The sequence below is a fragment of the Erigeron canadensis genome, chromosome 3, assembly GCF_010389155.1.
Source record: "Erigeron canadensis isolate Cc75 chromosome 3, C_canadensis_v1, whole genome shotgun sequence".
NCBI classification, from domain to species: domain Eukaryota; kingdom Viridiplantae; phylum Streptophyta; class Magnoliopsida; order Asterales; family Asteraceae; genus Erigeron; species Erigeron canadensis.
The window spans coordinates 4,340,858-4,357,155 of record NC_057763.1 but is presented as its reverse complement, the minus strand read 5'-3'; the positions used below and the strand labels follow the sequence as shown (position 1 = coordinate 4,357,155).

Below are 16,298 nucleotides of genomic sequence, written 5' to 3'. Positions count from 1 at the left end.
ATAAACAACTCATAAGTCATATTAAAAGTAGACAATCATCTTTAAGGCTAACATAATTGACTAAGCGGGAAAACTAATGTCTTCTTCATAGCAATTACCCGGCTCACCAAGCTAAGTCTTTCACTAGCTCAACCTGCTTAACCTGAGGGAACAACGTTTTTCAAAAGAGCAAGTGTTAGCTTTAAAAGCTAAGCAAGATAACATAGGTTTAAGAAATCATTTACCAATTCTTTATATATCAACAAAAACATTTCATCATTGTTAATATCACATAATCGTCATAACACATGTCATATTACATTAAAGTTATCACCTACACAACATAAAACATAACACATTAGGATTCATCATATTCCTAATTGTGCCTATTCGTTCATACTTTACTTTCTTTCTTTACTTTTCTTTTGCCTATACGTAGGCTGTGTGACATAAGCCACATATACTTAGGGATGTGGGGTTGTGTGTAGGCGGCCATAAGACCTTACGTGGGGACCTCACACCCGACTTGATGGGTAGACCTTACGGTGGTCCATCGTCGTCGTTAAGGAAATACAATGTCGATCCAACTGAGTATACCGTTTGAACTTTGCGCGTGTAGTGGTTAGTTACTCCACCCGGATACACTCAAAAATAACTATGCCACGAGGAGGTATCTAGATTCCCACACCACGTGACCACGTACACACTAGCTCCGAAGAACTAGCATGGGTTAAGCTTAACACAAGACTTTACATATGCTCGAGACTTCTTTATTATATTAGCTTAGGCTATACTTTCACCTAAACTAATCACATATATCTTTCTTTATTTTATATTAGCTTAGGCTACACTTTCACCTAAACTAATCACATACATCTTTATTTACTTTAGGGCCCTTAATCGTGCACGTGTCATGACAAACCTATAGAAGTCTAGTGACTAGGTGTTCAAGTCACGCAACAATCATATAACATAAATACATCAACATATCGTCATCAAATATTAACATCATATCATAGTAAATTCGTATCAACATATCAATCATGGCATCATATCGTTATATTATAATAACATCATATCATTATGTCATATTAGCATCATATCTTGTTAACTTGATAGCAACATATCGTCATATCATTTCATTATCATAACATCATAGCATTGCGTCATCATATCGTTATTGCATTATAGCATCATATCTTTATATTAACATAACATCTTATCGTATTAACATCATGTCATCTTATCTTTGCATCATAAACATTTCATCTTATCACATACTTTATTCCATCATATCATCATAACATAACATATACATATTTCATTTCATCATAGCATGCTTAAGCTTACCATTCATCATCAATAGTAATCATAATATACCCCATAGTAACCTCCCATACCTTCCCGAGTACATAAAAGCACACAAACATTCATGTGGGGAAGTTAACTTATGAAAACTTATGTTTTGTTGTCCCTCATGTGATAAAAGATGTTATCTTACCTTAACGAAGCGCACGACAAAATGATAACAAAGGTTACCGAACTTTGCAAGTGTTCCAGACTACCTATAACCATTAAAAGATCATTTAATGAGCTCAACAAATACAACCTTACTTCTGGTCATAAATTAATCTTAAGCACTTAAAACATGACTCGTATTAATATTTGATTCAATAAAGATTCACTCAATACGTTAGAGCTCACAAAACTTGACGGAACTTTGACCATTATTCAATATTCAAGCTTATTAGTATTTTACAATTTGACTCCTGTTTAAAAGACTTCACCATTAGAAAGTAGACTCTTCCACGGTTTCGTGGATAGCTTATTTGTGAAAAACGGAGTTACGGTTTGAAAGTTATGATTGTTTCAACGTTTCGTCGCAAATCTGTCGTTGATCTATTTCTGACCAAAATATGAGTTGCTGATCATGTACATACGTCGCAAATTTAGTCGCTGACAGCAAAACCCTTGTTTTTCACTCTTAAAGGATTTCATATGACCCCAAGGTTAATCCTATCACTTGTAAACATAAAATTGACATGTTTTAGGATACCATTGATGAATTTAATCAACTAATTAGATCATTAATCAATTGCATTAATGATTTATACTTTAAAACACCCGAATGACGCAAAACCGAAAACGTTTTGATCAACAACTTGATACATCAAGTGGGTTTCCAATTAACCACCTGGAATTCACTCTAATACATCTGATTCTATTCATGGAAACGTCGATTTTACCCGAAAACATCATCTTTAAGCAACCCCAACCCTCATAGCCGAATCTACAGGAACAAAACCTAATTTAAAACTTAATTAACATTAAATAGATGATGTTATACCTGTAGGGATGATTAATGGATTGAAAAGCTAGCAAAAACCCTTCCGAATCACCCGAAATCAACTAGATCTTGAAGATTTAACCTAGGTTTTATGTGAAATACTTTTCTAGGGTTTTGATATGTTTTTTCCAGCCTTTAGGTCGACCAAGAGGTCATATATATACTAGGAAAACTTTAAAAACTTTACATCTAGGCCCTCGCACTTCGTTAAAACTCGTTTCGGCCCTTAACGATTCATTTAACGCAACCGAGAACACTTAACAACTCTTATATCTTATCGGAAACATTAATTTATTTTATTAATCATTATCAACTTTAATTTCATTATTTTAAATCACTTTAACACATATCTCACATAAATCATTTAATTCACGTAAGCACATATAATACACATAGTAACTAACGGTCGCTAAAGGTAAGTTAACGTTAACGTCAAAAAGTTTTGGGATGTTACAGCTTGTACATGCCTTTACCTCCACCTGTGGCACCTTGGGAGGATGTAAGTTTAGATTTTATTACTGGGCTACCTCGAACACCATGACAGAAGGATTCAATTATGGTGGTGGTGGATCGTTTTTCAAAGATGGCACATTTAATAGCTTGTCATACCACCTATGATGTTGTCCAGATAGCCAATCTTTACTTTAGGGAGGTGGTTCGTTTACACAGAATCCCAAAGACGATGGTGAGTGATAGGGATCTTAAGTTCCTGAGTCATTTTTGGTTGACGTTATGGCGAAAATTGGGCACGAAACTCAAGTTTAGTACTTCTAGCCATCCTCAAACCGATGGTCAAACTAAGGTCACTAACCGCACCCTCGGGTCTCTATTACGTGCACTTATTTCCACTAATCTTCAACAGTGGGAAGACCTACTCCCACGAGCTGAGTTTGCTTACAATCGCGCCCCCGAATAAGACTACTAGAATCAGTCCGTTCGTGGTTGTCTATGGGCCGAACCTATCTACTCTGCTTGATTTAACAGTTTTGGATACCTCCACCAAATTCAGCAAGGAAGCTTCTGATTTTGCAGCAGATATTAAGACACTTCATCAACAAATTCATGCTAAGATTACCAAGCAAAACGAGCTTTTGAAGTATCGCCGCGACAAAGGAAGAAAGCATGTTCTTTTCCAGCCCGGGGATCTTGTTTCCTTGCATTTTCGGAAGGAACGTTTTCCTTCCAAACGCCACTTCAAGTTAAGTCCTAGAGCAGATGGTCCATTCAAAATTATTGCTAAGGTGAATGATAATGCATACAAGTTGGAACTGCCGGGTGATACTAGTGTTTCTGCAACTTTCAATGTTGCTGACCTGCAGCCTTATTATGATCCTGAAGAGCCCATTCCAAGTTTGAGGTCAAACTTTTTTGAACCCGGAGAGGATGATGGAAATACACAGATTGCTAACTCAATGAACATCAATCCCGATTCTAGCAACTTAATCAAAGATTCAAGTGGAAGTTCAAGCTCAAAACAGAAGTGGGTTACTCTGGCCCAAAATGAAGAATCAATAAAAGAATCCAACAATTGAGGCCAAGTTCTCCTTTTTATATTATTTACATGCTTTCAGATATTATTTAGTAAATTATGGATTAGTCTTTTTTATTATTCTAGTCAACCACAAGTTTAGGAACACGTGGTCATGTAATGTAGTGGGTAGTTTTTTCTTCTGAATATTTATGTACTGCTTTGGAAAAGATTGAGGGGCAAACTTGAATTATTCCAATTACAGTTACTCTTTACGAAGGGTATTTTCCATTGCTATCTCAATATTTCAGCAGTAATTTGAGAGGTGATCTTGGAAACCTAATCACAGGTCCTTATGGTGAGTCTGTATCAAGCATCTTGAGGTTAGTTAACTGCTCAATAATCAAGTTAGTGGTGTACTTGTAACTAGTGTGATTGTTGTTATTTTCGTAGCATTATAATTTCGGGTAATTTGAATCAAACTAATTAGCAAATTGCTATCACAAAGTTTTATGAAATTTGCTATACATCATAAAAAACCTTACAACCTAATTCATTAGTGTTTTTTTCACAATCAAAATACTCATTTTCGAAATTACCACAAGGGCTTACATTTTAAATTTTTATGATTGCAATTATATAACCAAACAATATGGTTTTCTCAAAACTTAAGTACTTGAATCAGACTTTAACAGCTGAATCCCTCCAAACCAATCCAAATATCCTCCCTCCAAACCAATCCAAATATCTCGATTTTGATAGATTTGAATCGTCCGATAAACATCCCTAACTAAAACTTTGGTTTTCAAGTTAGAGTCTCCAAAGTATCTTTGTAGGAGACTCATAAGTGAAACAACCTATCATCTTAACTCCTTTATCTCATTCATCGTCATAAGACTCAACGTATTCATCTTGTCTCCTAAGGTTAAGTTGCAAAGTTGGTCGCATTGGGGATTTTCAACCAAATCGTCATTGTTTGGACGATTACGAAGACTACAACTTTTGGGAGGGTTTTGTCCGGCTAGAGCAAGTGTAACGTTAATTTAGGACAATAAAAGATTTGCCAATGAATTTGAAACATATACGAGTAAAAGGAACATTAATTAGTTTGAAACATAAAAAAAAGGTAAAGCACTATTCAAGTGTTGTTCGGTTAATTTATGATACATTTTATTTTATTTATTGTTAACTTTCAATCGTTTATTATTTTTTGGGAAATGCTAAATACAGCCCTAAGGGCTGTATTTAATGTTTTTATTGTTGTCAGTTAAAGTAATATGTTAATTTATTGTATTATAAAAAGAAACATTAATTGTTATATTTAAACGATTTGTTTTTCTTTATACGAGAAAGGTACTCGCACAATACGGTGCGCTGTGACGGTGACGGTGACATGTGATGGTGGTGGTGGTAACTATGTGATTATTAATGTGAAATGAGGTAATGTGGTTATTTTAAGGCTCAAAAGATGTATGTTGTAAATAATTTTACTAAGAATATTATAAATATATTTGATAAAATATTTAAATTAGTATATAAAAAAATAGGTAGTTTGAATAGATGACGTTGATAAATATTTTAGGGATCTTTTAGGTAATTTTAGTGTGTGGATTGAGAATGTGTTAAAAGTTAAGAGTATTTTGAGTATTTTAAAGATAAAAAAATTAAAAAGGGGGAGAGATAATTTGTTTTATAAAAAAAAATTAATAGACGACATTTTACTCTGAAATTCATGGTCTTATATTGTGTTTGTTAGGGTTTTAATAAAAAAATTATGACTTAATTTCAAATATTATTAATTTATTAAAAGGGTTTATTTTTTAAAATTAGTAAACAAAAAATAATGTATTCATTTAATCTATATATATAATTTTTTTTAACTATTTAGTCACTTTATCGATTTAGTTTAGTTTAAAAAACCAAACAGTTGTTTAAGTATATATAGATAGCCTAAACTATGAGTAATATAATAAACTAAAACAATTGTGATATAATATAAAGTTTAGAAGAGGAAAAAAAAAAAACCAATTATGATATGGTCTATTAATTCCCCATATAAAGACACAATAACTTCATGCATTTTGCAGACTGAAACTAGTAACATTTCTGTATTTATAGCCACCAAACAGCGGTTGCCGTTTCGAGTAAACATAAACGTGTTCTTCATCTATCAACCCCTCATTACAAAACACCAAAACAAATCTCATAACACGAAACTTCCGGGAACTTTCACAATCTTTATCTAAAATCTTATACATACAACTTTCTCTATATATGTACTTCAGTAAATTCCGAAAACAGTTTCACTATACATCACATTAAAAACCACCTTTCATTTTGATCACATTAAACATTCGTCTAAGTTTGTGTGTGCTTTTTTTGTTTGTACCAACATTATTATATCATCACACAAAACATTTGTCTATGTGTTTTTTTTTTCTTATTATTTGTGTGCGTGTGTGTGTGTAACAACATTTTATTATCATATATGGGTTCATTAGAGAATTATGATTTAGAGAATAATGGGGAGAACAACATGATGAAATCGGCAATTGATCATCATCATCATCATCCTTCTGATGTTGTGAAAACAAGAGAATCATTGTTACGAACGACATCACAAATGGATGTTCTGTCTAGTGTTCGATTTCGAGTTTTGAGAGTTTTTCTAGCGAATGTTCGAAAAGTCATATTTGAGACCAAACTTTTTGTGTTGTTTCCCGCTATTCCATTGGCGTTTGTAGCTCATTGGTACAATTTCGGTCGAGTAAGTATTGATTAGATATATATATACAGTTTGTTTCATCAATATATATTTTTGTATAGTAAAATTTTTAAATGATAAAGTTTTCTCCTTAAAAAGCACCGTAACGTTTTGCTAAATATTCGTTTATTTGGTACTCTAATATAGTTAATGAGTCTAATATTTTTTGGGATGAATGGATATAAAACTCTCTTCCATTTTTTTTAATTAGATTTGGGTTCTTAGCTTTTAGTAGCATTGTAAATGTATAAAAGTATATATTATACATTTTTTATGAAATGTTGATGTAAAATATATCTAATTGGAGTTATTTTATATTAATTTGTTTTTTTGTAGCCATGGATTTTTGCTTTAAGTTTGCTTGGCTTGACTCCACTTGCGGAACGTTTGAGTTTTTTAACAGAGTGAGTCTAAACAATTTTTTGATTCATGCACATATATGTTTCATTTTGAATCTATATAATAATAGTGTATGTATTTTGTTAATAAAATTATCATGTGAATCTAACTTATGCTTTTATCTTTGACTGGTGCGTTGAAATTCAACTCAATAAAGACAAATTGCATACTTCACAGGTCCTACAGGTAATACTTCAATTCTCATTACTTTTTATGAGCATACTTCATTTCGCAAAATGAATTTTATACTTATTATAATTATTTTATTTGATTCTATAAATCTATAAGTTGTGAACTTGTGATCATATAATATTGAAAAATCCATTTGAAAACCACATAGATGGAAATTTAGTTTTTTCGGACTAACTGAAGTAAAAGAGTCACACTCATATCTCAGATGAAAACGACAATCCACCAAAAATTATTATAATAGGTTAGGAAATTAAAAAATGTATAAGTTGACCTTGTTTTAAAAAGTTCCCTATTTTGTTCTTCACTTGAGTTAGTATTTTTATTACTTAAAAGTCACGACAAATTGGTTGGTATGGTTTTTAAGGAATACTTTTTCTAGAGAGATCATATCAAAATTTATTTATTTCAAAATCATACAATATTATTTATGAGTGATCAAACCATAGTCCAACTACTATGACACTAGCTAGACCAATGGTACGTGATGGGATGATGACTTGTTTAATATGTTAAAAGTTAAAACAATAAAGTTTTCTATCGCCAAAATGATGATCCGTACACTATCTTTTATATTATACAACATAAGTTCGATTTATGTGTAGAACAAGGTAAATAACCTAAAAGTAAAAAAAAAAAAAATTTAAATGTCACTTGTACTTTATAAAAGTTGCAACTATATATACATTGGAGTTTTCATAAGAGCATCTTTAGTTAATTCGCTTTTTGTTGTTTGTAAAGACCTTTTAGAGACTTGCACCATTGGAGTTATAACAGCTTTTGTCAAAAAAAAAAAAAAAAAAAAAATTAGGAAAATATTTGACAAAAACGAGTGTTTAAAGAGGAAAAGTAATAGTATATTTAACAGCTTGTTTTATTTATTTATTTAATTTTCACTTTCATCCCTAACTAATATCACTTTATTCAAATGTTAAAGTGGAAAATGATTTTGAAAAGCTTTTTGAGGTGGAGGAGATTTGGGTAACGAGTTTTGATAGACATTTGAAATTAACAGTTAGTTTTTATGTATATTTTTAACTTTGAAATTAAAAGCTTTTTTGAGTTATATGTATGGAAATTTAATATTAATAATATTGTAAGTCTCGTGTCCAATTTTAGACACGGGTCTAAAATCTAGTTTGTACACTATATGAAAATACAACAAAAGCTAAGAGAGATTCTCAGACATGGTTTTTCAGCTATATATATATCCTATATTTTTAATAGCTAGCTAGTTGAAACTAAGACCATTAACAATGGCTCAAATGAGAGGTGAAGGGCTCGGTTTCTCCTAGACCATGAACCCATATCAATGCACGGGACTCGTGGTTAGGGGTCCGTGGTGCCAATAACGAGCCTTTGTTTTGTTATTTAAAGTGTACATTTAAATAAATGGTGAGTCTTAGACCAGATGGTGATTAGTGGTGGGTTGAAGGTCTTGTGTAGGATTAGTAGTTAGGGGGATTATTTGATGTGTCAATGAGTAAGACTAGCGGTGACGCAGACCACTCTGAATGGTCTAAAAAGCCTTACATGTGTCACCTGCTCCATGTGATGTTAGTATTTAAGCATGAAGGATCACATTTTGTCAACCAGACCCTGCTATGATGGCTTTAAACATGACAATATTATGTAAGAGTAGATTATATACAAAATATTGGTTTTTCTCACACATTCTTTGGCATCGTATAATATAAAAACATGTTTGTCACTTACTTGTGGCCGGGGCCTACAGTAATTTGTAGGTATATTGGTTCATGGAAAATTGTTTTTTGTGGTCTTTAAACAAGTATTATTTTTGTTGCAAAATATTCTTTTGTTGTTTTTATCTATGTAACTATGTAAGGCTAGTGACTTGAATACCTGAATACCAACAAACAACAATTAATTTGTTTACTCAATTTAGGTTGTTAAACAGAAGTTACATACAAATACTAATCTTAATTAGCACTAGACAAAAAAGATATAAAGATGTTGGCTACTAAATCAGTTCCTCAATGTCTCAAATATAAGATTTTCTGCTTAATTAAAGTTGTATGAAACTATATATATTTTCTGATAGAGATTGAAATTGTTATATGTGTAGTGGGAGGGCTAGTGAATGCAACATGTGGGAATGCAACAGAGTTGATAATAGCAATATTTGCTCTCCATCAAAGGAAAATTCATGTGCTAAAATACTCTCTTTTGGGTTCCATCATTTCAAACCTTCTCCTTGTTCTTGGGTCATCTCTCTTTTGTGGTGGCATTGCCAATATTGATAAAGAACAAAAATTTGACCATGTAACTACACCTATCCTTTCTTCGATTTATAACTCATAAATCTCGTTTATTTGCGTACGATACTAATCTGTTTTTACTTTACGTCTTGTTTTATGACAACAGAAGCAGGCGGATGCAAACACGTTGCTACTTATGCTTGGGCTGCTTTGCCAGGTTACACCGTTGTTGTTTAATCTCCACCCAACGAACATACCCATAGCAGATCAGATTTCGGTTCTTCAGTTGTCAAGGGCAAGCAGCAGTGTGATGCTGCTTGCATATGTGGCATATCTTTTCTTTCAACTGAAAACTCACAGCCAACTTTTTGGAACACCAGAGGTCTGTTACTTTGACTTTCTTGTTGACTTAATGACACGAAACACAATACTTATACGTAAACTGTTTCTGAAAGATGGGTCTTTGAAAATTTATTAGGACGACGATGCTGATAACGAAGAGCTTGAAAAGGAGACAGCATCGATAGGCGTTTGGAGTGCATTTATATGGTTAGGCCTGATGACAATACTCATATCCATTTTATCCGAATATGTTGTGGGCACAATTGAGGTATTCCAGTTCCATGAACGTAAATAGTTGTATGGTGTTACTATATATATATACACACTCACATATCTGTTCATACCTTGTGAATCAGGATGCATCAGAAACTTGGGGAATATCTGTGAACTTTATCAGCATAATATTGTTACCAATAGTCGGTAACGCAGCAGAACATGCTGGTTCTGTTATATTTGCCTTCAAGAATAAACTGGTAAAATACTTACACTTCTCAAATGTCTTTAAGATGCATTTTTCAAATTTACAGTTCAAATCATCACCACTTGCAATGTTTTGGTGTCTTTAACTTTATCATGACTGTGCAGGACATATCTCTTGGTGTTGCTATGGGTTCTGCATCTCAAATCTTGATGTTTGTGGTAAGAACATTGTGATAATTCCTGTGATACGATTATATCTTATGGTAACGAGAGCTCTAACACGTTGTATTATATATGAAACTGAATCAGGTTCCTTTGTGTGTAATTATGGCTTGGATAATGGGAATACCAATGAGTCTTGATTTTGGACTTCTTGAAACTAGTTGTCTTGGCTTCTCAATTCTGATTACTGCATTCGCTTTACAGGTAGGTTTTAACATATATGTCATTTTTTTCGTTGTAATTAACTTTGGTTAGTAACCATTGAATTTATGTACACTTATTAGGAAATTCACAAAAAGATTTAAATTAACTAAATAGCAAATCAACTAAATGTGGTAAAAATCATATGCAGGATGGAAGTTCACATTACATGAAAGGAGTGACTCTTGTGCTTGCCTATATAGTAATCGGGGCATGCTTCTTTGTTCAAAGAATCCCCTTTGGTAAGTCGATAACCCTTACCCTATATGTTTGATTTTTTTATTCACGCAGCATATATGTTAGTATATATGTATATAGCTATATAGTTAGAGGCCATTCTTGTAATTAGTTTCTAGTTAGTTGATAGCCTAGGTCTATACATATGCTGCTTGTATTCGTTTTATTTTCGGATCTCAATGAATATAATTTTTATAAACTCTGTAGTTTGATAAAATAGTATAACTTGTTAGAGTTTTTTCCATACTCAATAATTAGTTTCATCTTTTTTGGTTTCTTTGTCACTTGAACCATCAGATGAATCTGACATCAACAACTTAGGGCCAGTTGGGAATGCAGTTGCTTGATCGGTATGTTACAAGTCTCTTTCCAATGAAAGCCTCTAGCATTTGAATCCCGTTCTGGTTACTTGTAAGCCAAATGATCATGGTATCAAGGAGATCGAGTGGAATCGCAACTAACTAATAAATGGGACCTTAAAGAATTGACAAGATGAGATGACCCAACTTGTAGGAACATTTTTGGTTTGTTATGTATTTTATCTTTGTTTAATAATGTGCAAGTAATTGTAAATGGTAGGGGTGTGTTTTTCCCTCTAAACTACAATAGCTGACACAATTTCTCAGGTTAGTCCATGTAAAAATGCTACTGTACATTTTATTTGTTCAAATAAAGTTTAATTCTAAAGTGATGCCTTATCGGCTTATACCCCTAAACAATGGTAAATGTTTATGATAAAGAGTATATGAATGATGAGTTGCAATTTGTCCAATCAAACTGTAACACCTCACTAGTGACGGAAACGTGAGATTCAATTGAAACAAAATTGTAAATGGATATTATATAAAGAAATTACATGATGTTTATATAAAAAGTCTAAAAATCTAGAATGCAATCAGACGATCCTTAGGTCCATCTATAAGCATCATATAACATCCGTCCATTTGACTTTACATGTAACGTGACTAACAAAATAAAGTTAGTAGTATAGATGAAGCCCATTTTGGAATTTAATAACATGTTATAGATTAAACGGTGTCGTTTGGGCCGACTTATTTGATAATATGATACTTGTCGATGTTTGATTAGTTAGAAAAGTGAAATGGATCACCCATGGATCTAACCCATGAGCCACAAGACTTACCTAACCCTAACCTCCCAAAATTCTTATCCATTCACTCACCACTTATTTATTTCTTATCCATTTACTCATCACTCATCTCACTTTCTCTCTAACTAGATGCACACATACATACACTCTTCTCTCTCTAAGAATTCTAACATTTAATTCATTGTTCAAGTTAGATTAGTGTTGGAAACACCATTTTCTTCATCATCTTTACATCATATCAAAGAATTGGGTCGCCAAGTAGAAGAATTCTCCTTATCTAACTCAAATTCGGATTTCATCTCTTGGGGGAAATTTGGTACTTCAAATATCACTTAAACTCACCATTTTACATTAATAAACTTGTTCTTGGTCTATTTGATAGAGTCTTGGCTGAATTTTGGGTGCCAAAACCGAGTTAGGTCAAAACTAGGATTTATGGCGTTTGATTTAGGTCAAAACGGGTTTGGGACCTTGTTTGGTGTTATGAATCGAGTTTACTAAGTGGGTTATGTTTGAAACATGTTTATTTACGTTCCAAAATGAGTTCCTAATGTAACACCCCAAATTTTAATTAAAAATAATAATAGATGAACAATTAAATAATAATACTAATAATAAATGGACAAATTAAATAATTCTAATAATAATTAATACGTGTAACTCTATTCACTTAAATAAAAGTCAGCATAGTGAAGAGAGAATTTAGAACTATCTAGTTTTTTAACTCGCGCGTGGCTGCGACATACGCTTTTATACGACAATATTATAGACCTGGATTTATGTCAAATATTTAAACCGAAATTTAAAAAAGACAATTAAATATATAACAATAACAATAAAAAAAAATGTAAAAAATTAATAATAAGATATAAAAAAATATATACAATAACTATATGAATGTTTTAAATGTTACATGAATGTATTATATATAAAAAGACGGATGAAAATATAAAAAATCAAATGTTTAAAGATAGAACCGTAACTGTGTAAAAGTTGTTTGATAAAAACATAAGAACCCAAAGTTAAGTGTCAAGAAAATGAAACGAAAACTTTGATGTGAAACAAAAGTTAAAAGATAGAAACCTTAGGAAGAAATGAAAATTGGTAAATATTATTATGCGTTATATGAACGCTTTAAATATTACATGAACGTAAGACGTAAAGATGATAAAACTTATTATATTATAAAACCGTTAGATTTATAAAAAAAATGGATAAAAGTTAAAAGTAAAACCATAATTGTGTGAAAGTTTTCTTGGTAAAAACATAAGAACCAAAAATGTTAGGGGGTTAAATTAAAAACTAGTAAAAATTATTATGTACTATAGAAACTTGTATATTTCATGCATAAAAAACTTGTACATTTACATAAGCTTTTAGGAATATATTAAAAACATTAGATATATAAAAAGGCGGATAAAAATTAAAGTAAAACCGTACTGTGTGAAAGTTGTTTAATAAAATTATGATAATCCAAAATTTAGTATCAAGAAAATACAAACGAAAACTTTAATGTGGGACAAAAGTTAAAAGATAGAAAGTTTAAGGGGTTAAACTGAAAGAGCGGTAAAAAAATATTATGTGTTATAAGAACTTGTACATTCCACGCATAAAACACTTATACATCCACATAAGTTTTTAGTATATTATAAATGTGCATTATCATAAATTCCAGTAACACTTACGATCTACAATAAGGAATATAAAAGATAAATGAATCCCTAAAATAAATACTTACAATCTAATATCATCATATACTAAAGTCACATTTGAGGATATATATGTATTATAAAAGATAGATGATTGGATAACTTGAAAATAAATGTGATATTAACCATGATTCATCAACATCTAAAGTGATAAAGCCAAAAATTTGTATACTTGATCATATGTAAAAGTCATTTTTTTTTAGGTGCGGCATTCATTCAACCGAGAGCAAAAAGGGTAAGAGCTACACATCAAGTTTCTAAATTTGATAGAGGTCTATAACTATTAACTTTGAAATCTTTCACTAAAAAGTTTCACTCTATTGTGTCACTTAAATCAATTCGGGTTTAACCCGGGCTTTTTAAAAAAATGTATTAATGACTTGTATTAAAAAAGTAACCAAGAAAGAGGAAAACAAAAATAAAAGACTATGTCTTTTGTAAACTGGAGACTATTTCATTAACAAAATATATTAAAAGTACATAACCATACATATACACATGATAAATTTAGATGTATTACAAAGAAAAACCTAAAACTACATTATGTAAAATAGATATACAACAAAATAAAAGACAGACTAAGACCAAATGCTAAAACAGAAAACATATATAAAACACTACCATGTATAAAAGTACAACACAGTACACATAATGCATGACACCTTCAAGATGATGTTAGCAGAAGGGTCATGTACATAATATTTCCAAGCTAGCCTATGTGACCATCACAACAGAGAAGAACGAAAACAATGATCATCATCATGATCCTTGTGTATAATAGACATCATATAATAGTATGTCAGTTATAGAATGTTGACAACAAAATGATCTATCCTCACATCCCATGACACACTGACTTTCATGTTTCTAGCCGAGAACCAACCATAAAAGCAAACTCAGACTTCTTTAAACAAAGACGATCGATGACTTTTATAAACCTCACAAGTCACAATGGAAGAGATAAATCATAAGGTAAACCATCATGTGCTTAAACATCAGCTTTCTTAAGCTTCAGTTGTGGTCTTTGCCTCGATAGCAAAGTGTGATGCACTAATTTTGGATAACAATTACCCTTAAAAAAAGTATCTATATATATAAGCAATTAAAAATTGATTAGAAATTAGTTTCCAATTAGAATTGTTGTTCGGCCACCAAAAAGGGGTTTATTATTATTGTTTGTTGTTAGCTAATGAAAAATCAAATAAACAAAAACAGCATTTAGGATGGGGTTTTTTTTCTTCAAATAATCAACATGAAACTTTTTGTATTAAGGAAAATCCTTTGAAAAAACAGATGAAAGATTCATTGGGAAAAGAAAGAAAGAAAAAGGGTAGAAAAAAATCGATGTTTGAGTCACTGAAAAATAAATGGGCGTTTAAGTGGAGCATTCTACATTTTTATGCAATTAAATTATGACATCACAAACTAAGATAAGGAAAAGGTCCTGGTTGGCCATAGCGGTGTTCACAGTTTAATTTTTATCCGGTTAAACTGTAAACCGAACCGTTTAAAAAACCAAAAAAAACCAAACCGTTTTTGAATTTGGTTTTGGGTTTGGTTTGTAACCGAAACTGAATTATACATTCGGATTTTGGTTTGGTTATAGGTAAAGGATAATGAATTTGATTAAACCGAAAAAACCAAATAACTTATATTACTATTATGTATTATTAAAAATATTTAATTCGTTTTTTTTTATGGACAATTATTAATGTATTTTTAACTTTATATGTCTATTTGTTTATCATATTAACTTTTTTTATGAAATTAAATAAATTAAATTTTGATGAATAATTTTTAATAATGATGACAAACAAGAGTTTAGTTGTTTCACTTATGTTATTTGTTTATCCATATGGTTTAAATTTACTACTTTGGTGAAAATTGAAATTATGAACCTATATTGGTTAATCACAACTTAGACAAAAAGAAATGGTAAATTTGTATTTTTCATATTTGGTTTTTTCGGTTTTAAACCGAAACCGAACCGAATTCTAATTTGGTTTTCAGTTTGGTTTTTCTATTTCGAATTAGGTTTTGGTTTGGTTGTGGTTTTGAAAAATAAAAATAAAAAAACTGAAAAACCCGAACCAAATAGACCAAATAACCAAAAACCGAACCGATGAACACCCCTAGTTGGCCACATAGGAAATTTACTAAAAATATCTTTAAAAAACAATGCTTCTTTATTTATAGAAGAGATTTGGTCGGAGGGAAAGAAACAAGAAAAATAGAATTTGGGTAATTTTGCCAAACATCTTACAAAGTATAGGCTTCAAAAAAATTTCATCATTATAAGTATTTTTTATCCAATGCCTATAAATTTATAATGCTTTAAACACTTCACTGCTATTTATTTTAAGGGTTAAATATCTGGAAGCATAAGTTTTACATTTTTTTTATTGCGTAAATGTAACTTTATTTGGTTCATTATATGTAACTAACCCTCTAAATTTGAACGATTAATGTAAAAATTTTTCGTTGACCAATCAAAAACTTCTACGTGACAGCTCATATGGTGTGCCATGTATACACTTTTACATTAATCGTTCAATTTAACGAGTTAGTTACATACAATGAACCAAATGAAAGTTACATTCACATAATAGAAAAAAGTGTAAAAGTTACTTACACCCCGAAATACTAAACCCTTATTTTAATTAAACAAAGTATTCTTTTTATTAAACAAAT

The 16,298-nt window shown here is 31.2% G+C and overlaps 1 protein-coding gene across 1 annotated transcript; it reads left to right on the top strand.

Annotated features, from left to right (window-relative positions):
* Window positions 1-6,282: 6,282 nt before the first annotated feature.
* On the top strand, window positions 6,283-11,408 carry LOC122591393 (vacuolar cation/proton exchanger 3-like). Its single transcript, XM_043763664.1, has 11 exons — window positions 6,283-6,561; window positions 6,895-6,962; window positions 7,115-7,143; window positions 9,233-9,429; window positions 9,532-9,747; window positions 9,844-9,975; window positions 10,064-10,180; window positions 10,293-10,346; window positions 10,437-10,553; window positions 10,702-10,792; window positions 11,085-11,408. The coding sequence occupies exons 1-11, from the start codon at window positions 6,283-6,285 to the stop codon at window positions 11,132-11,134; spliced, it is 1,350 nt and encodes a 449-aa protein (XP_043619599.1). The 3' UTR covers window positions 11,135-11,408.
* Window positions 11,409-16,298: the final 4,890 nt, after the last annotated feature.

Coding starts and splice junctions, on each gene's coding strand:
- LOC122591393 (XM_043763664.1), top strand. CDS start 6,283: ATGGGTTCATTAGAGAATTATGATTTAGAGAATAATGGGGAGAACAAC. Junction 6,562..6,894: donor ATTGGTACAATTTCGGTCGA/GTAAGTATTGAT, acceptor GTTTTTTTGTAG/CCATGGATTTTTGCTTTAAG. Junction 9,748..9,843: donor AACTTTTTGGAACACCAGAG/GTCTGTTACTTT, acceptor AAAATTTATTAG/GACGACGATGCTGATAACGA.